The sequence below is a fragment of the Haliotis rufescens genome, unplaced genomic scaffold (assembly GCF_023055435.1).
Source record: "Haliotis rufescens isolate VD_foot unplaced genomic scaffold, xgHalRufe1.0.p SCAF_10, whole genome shotgun sequence".
Taxonomy (NCBI): domain Eukaryota; kingdom Metazoa; phylum Mollusca; class Gastropoda; order Lepetellida; family Haliotidae; genus Haliotis; species Haliotis rufescens.
The window spans coordinates 44,896,795-44,902,313 of NW_025963780.1; the positions used below are offsets into that span (position 1 = coordinate 44,896,795).

At 51.0% G+C, this 5,519-nt stretch overlaps 1 protein-coding gene across 1 annotated transcript; it reads right to left on the reverse strand.

Moving 5' to 3' along the window:
- Nucleotides 1-1,298: 1,298 nt before the first annotated feature.
- LOC125374758 (putative proline-rich protein 21) lies at nt 1,299-1,964 on the reverse strand. The gene has a single exon (XM_048386203.1). It carries the CDS (start codon nt 1,962-1,964, stop codon nt 1,299-1,301), a length of 666 nt encoding a protein of 221 aa, XP_048242160.1.
- Between the last annotated feature and the right edge of the window lie 3,555 nt (nt 1,965-5,519).

The following is a 5,519-nucleotide window of genomic DNA, read 5'->3' on the forward strand; positions in this document are numbered from 1 at the left end:
ACTAGTTTTGTGTTTCACTTTAAGAACATTTGACACTTTAATTTCTACCTTGATGATCAGTTTTGCCAAGTTTCATCTTTTTAATATGTCTCAAAGTATGTTTCAAGGTCTCAAAGTACAGTGTTTGGACAAAGGTTTTTCATATGTCTATCCATGGTGACGTTTCTTTTCCGGTTCAGTATATATTTAGTTTCTTTCATTTCAAGTTTAGTCATCATTTTGTCACATAATTAGGAGAATACTAGTAACAATTAGTTCCTCTCAGATCTTCCAGAGTTTATTTGACCCGTGAAGATCCGGGGTAGAATTGGTCTTCAGCAACCCATGCTTGCCCTAAAAGGCGACTAACGGGATCGGGTGGTCAGGCTCGCTGACTTGGTTGATGCATGTCATCAATCCAAATTGCGTGGATCGATGCTCATGATCTTAATCACTGGACTGTCTGGTCCAGACTCGATTATTTACAGACCGCCGTCATATAGCTGGAATATTGCTGAGTGCGGCGTTAAACAACAAACCAACCAACAACCAACCGTAGTTTATTTAATAGGTTATCACGTTAAGTTCCTTGTTATTAAAACTGAGGGGCACGGGTGGCCAAGTCGTCTAAGGCGCCGCAATTCGCTGTGCAGAGTTGCGTCCCTTGGGCACGCCAGAAACCTATGATTGTGGGTTCGAATCCCGGTTCGCCACGATTATGTTTCTAGGTTTGTCAGCACCATACCCGTGCTCGTGGGTTTCACCGAAGTGTTAAACGTCTGAGACCTGCATCACTTCGGGCTTTCCTCCCACATTAAGCTGACACGCCGTGATATAACTGGAATACTGTTAAAAGCGGCGTTAAACCCAACTCACTCACTCACTCACTATTAAAACTGGTTAGTCATTCAAATTTAGATAAGCCATTATTTAAGTTAAACCACGCTCAAAAAGTATTTAGTTCAACTGCGCAACACCCCCTGAAGAAGTTAATCACTGTCGCGCGACCGAGATTGTAATTGGTAAAATCATTTTGGCGATAACACGAACAGCTGAGTTGAGATTGTTGCTTGCGGGTCTAAGTCGTAAAGCACATGCATTTGCACGTGCAACACGCCACTTGCGACTTGCTAAAAGCTCTAAGTCCATTCACAATGTGTAATTATTTTGAACTGTCGTCTTAATTATTGTTGTTCAACATGCCTCGTAAGAGATTATCTGACAGCGAAAGGTGGCGACAAATAGGCAGGAATGCAGGAATGTCCAAGGGGGCTGTTGGTCGTCAGCAGGGTCACTATCATGCCGTTATAAGCAGATTGTCACAGACATGGAGGAAGCTTGGAACATGGAGGGACATGGAGGAACATGGAGGAACATGGGGGAACGTGAGGCCATGGAGGGACATGGAGGATCCTGAGGGCATGAAGGATCCTGAGGGCATGGAGGAACATGGAGGAAGCTGTTAACATGGAGGGACATGGAGGAACATGAAGGAACCTGAGGCCATTGAGAAACATGGAGGAAGCTGAGGACATGGAGGAACATGGAGGAAGCTGAGGACATGGAGGAACATGGAGGAAGCTGAGGACATGGAGGAAGCTGAGGACATGGAGGAAGCCGAGGACATGGAGGAAGCTGAGGACATGGAGGAACATGAAGGAAGCTGAGGACATGGAGGATCCTGAGGACATGGAGGATCCTGAGGACATGCAGGAACATGGAGGATCCTGAGGACATGGAGGAACATGGAGGATCCTGAGCACATTGAGGAACATGAAGGAAGGTGTTAACATGGAGGAAGCTGAGGACATGGAGGAACATGAAGGAAGCTGAGGACATGGAGGAACATGAAGGAAGCTGAGGACATGGAGGAACCTGGGGACATGAAGGAACCTGGGGACATGGAGGAACCTGGGGACATGGAGGAACATGGGGACATGGAGGAACATGGAGTAACATGAGGCCATGAAGGAAGCTGAGGACATGGAGGAACATGAGGCTATGGAGGAACATGGAGGAAGCTGAGAACATGGAGGAACATGCGAACATGGAGGAAGCTGAGGACATGGAGAAACATGGAGGAAGCTGTGGACATGGAGGAAGCTGGTGACATGGAGGAATATGAGGACATGGAGGAACATGAGGCCATGGAGGAACATGAGGCCATGGATGAACATGAGGCCATTGAGGAACCTGAGGACATGGAGGAACATGGGGGACCATTCAGGAACCTGAGAACATGGAGGAACCTGAGGCTATGGAGGAACCTGAGGCTATGGAGGAAGCTGAGGCCATGGAGGAACCTGAGGCCATGGAGGAACCTGAGGCCATGGAGGAACCTGAGGCCATGGAGGAACATGGAGGAACCTGAGGACATGGAGGAACCTCAGGACATGGAGGAACCTCAGGACATGGAGGAACCTCAGGACATGGAGGAACCTCAGGACATGGAGGAACCTGAGGACATGGAGGAACATGGAGGATCCTGAGGACATGGAGTAACATGAGGTCATGGTGGGATATGAAGACATGGGGCAGCATGGAGGAACATGACGTCATGGAGGGACATGAGGACAAAGAGGAACATGGAGGAACCTGAGGACATAGAGGAACATGGATGATCCTGAGGACATGGAGGATCCTGAGGAACATGGAGGAACATGGAGGTACAAGAGGACATGGAGGAACATGAGGACATGGATAAACATGGAGGAAGCTGGTGACATTGAGGAACATGGAGGAAGCTGAGGACATGGAGGAAGCTGAGGACATTGAGGAAGCTGGGGCCCTTGAAGAACCTGGAGGAAGCTGGGAACATGGAGGAACCTAGAGGAAGCTGGTGACATTGAGGAACATGGAGGAAGCTGGTGACATTGAAGAACCTGGAGGAAGCTGGGAACATGGAGGAACCTAGAGGAAGCTGGTGACATTGAGGAACCTGGAGGAAGCTGGTGACATTGAGGAACCTGGAGGAAGCTGGGAACATGGAGGAACCTGGAGGAACCTGGGAACCTGGAGGAACCTGGAGGAAGCTGGGAACCTGGAGGAACCTGGAGGAAGCTGGTGACACGGAAAAACCTGAAGACATGGAGGAACATGGAGGAAGCTGGGGACATGGAGGAACATGGAGGAAGCTGGTGACATTGAGGAACCTGGAGGAAGCTGGGAACATGGAGGAACCTGGAGGAAGCTGAGAACCTGGAGGAACCTGGAGGAAGCTGGGAACATGGAGGAACCTGGAGGAAGCTGAGAACCTGGAGGAACCTGGAGGAAGCTGAGAACCTGGAGGAACCTGGAGGAAGCTGGGGACATGGAGAAACCTGAAGACATGGAGAAACCTGGAGGAAGCTGGTTATATTGAGGAACATGGAGGAACCTGGAGGAAGCTGGTGACATTGAGGAACATGGAGGAACCTGGAGGAAGCTGGGAACATGGAGGAACCATGAGGAAGCTGGGGACACGGAAAAACCTGGAGGAACCTGGGAACCTGGAGGAACCTGGAGGAAGCTGGGAACCTGGAGGAACCTGGAGGAAGCTGGTGACACGGAAAAACCTGAAGACATGGAGGAACATGGAGGAAGCTGGGGACATGGAGGAACATGGAGGAAGCTGGTGACATTGAGGAACCTGGAGGAAGCTGGGAACATGGAGGAACCTGGAGGAAGCTGAGAACCTGGAGGAACCTGGAGGAAGCTGAGAACCTGGAGGAACCTGGAGGAAGCTGAGAACCTGGAGGAACCTGGAGGAAGCTGAGAACCTGGAGGAACCTGGAGGAAGCTGGGGACATGGAGAAACCTGAAGACATGGAGAAACCTGGAGGAAGCTGGTTATATTGAGGAACATGGAGGAACCTGGAGGAAGCTGGTGACATTGAGGAACATGGAGGAACCTGGAGGAAGCTGGGAACATGGAGGAACCATGAGGAAGCTGGGGACACGGAAAAACCTGAAGACATGGAGGAGCATGGAGGAAGCTGGGGACATGGAGGAACATGGAGGAAGCTGGTGACATGGAGGAACATGGAGTAAGCTGGTGACATTGAGGAACCTGGAGGAAGCTGGGAACATGGGGGAACCTGGAGGAACCTGGGAACCTTGAGGAACCTGGGAACCTGGAGGAACCTGGAGGAAGCTGGGGACACGGAAAATCTTGAAGACATGGAGGAACATGGAGGAAGCTGGGGACATGGAGGAACATGGAGGAAGCTGGTGACATTGAGAAACCTGGAGGAAGCTGGGAACATGGAGGAACCTGGAGGAAGCTGAGAACCTGGAGGAAACTGAGAACCTGGAGAAACATGGAGGAAGCTGGGGACACGGAAAAACCTGAAAAAAGGAGGAACATGGAGGAAGCTGGGGACATGGAGGAACATGGAGGAAGCTGGGGACATGGAGGAACATGGAGGAAGCTGGTGAGATTGAGGAACGTGGAGGAAGCTGGGAACCTGGAGGAAGCTGGGAACATTGAGGAACCTGGAGGAACCTGGAGGAACCTGGGGACACGCAAAAACCTGAAGACATGGATAAACGTGGAGGAAGCTGGTGACATTGAGGAACATTGAGGAACCTGGAGGAAGCTGGGAACATGGAGGAACCTGGAGGAAGCTGAGAACCTGGAGGAAGCTGGGGACACGGAAAAACCTGAAGACATGGAGGAACATGGAGGAAGCTGGGGACATTGAGGAACATGGAGGAAGCTGGGGACATGGAGGAACATGGAGGAAGCTGTGGACATGGAGGAACAAGGAGGATGCTGGTGACATTGAGGAACCTGGAGGAAGCTGGGAACATGGAGGAACCTGGAGGAACCTGGGAACCTGGAGGAACCTGGAGGAACCTGGGGACACGGAAAAACCTGAAGGCATGGAGGAACATGGAGGAAGCTGGGGACATGGAGTAACATGGAGGAAGCTGGGGACATGGAGGAACATGGAGGAAGCTGGGGGTATGGAGGAACATGGAGGAAGCTGGGGACATGGAGGAACATGGAGGAAGCTGGGGACATGGAGGAACATGGAGGAAGCTGGGGACATGGAGGAACATGGAGGAAGCTGGGGGTATGGAGGAACATGGAGGAAGCTGGGGGCATGGAGGAACATGGAGGAAGCTGGGGACATAGAGGATAGAGGAAGTTCCACTGGTCGGATGAGAGGTGGTTCCTGCTTCGTGTCACAGACAAGCGTATTTGGATCTGGTGAGAAAGATACACGGCAGATACACGGCAGATACACGTCCCGGAACATACGTCACACAGTTCCTTTGGGTAAAGAATCGGTTGTAATGTGTTACTGCCTATCCCATGATTTAATGCAGAACGTGGGCAGTGTGCAGGGGACTCTGACAAATGACAGGTACAGGTGTCAGATCCTGGGTCCGATCGTTGTTCCACATTTTGATAACCACCCTCTGGGTAACAGACCCGTCTACATGGACAACAAACCTGTGAAGATCCGGGTTAGAATTGATCTTCAGCAACCCATACTCGCGGTAGGAGACGACAATGTTTGTCGTAAGAGACTAACGGGATTGGGAATTCAGGC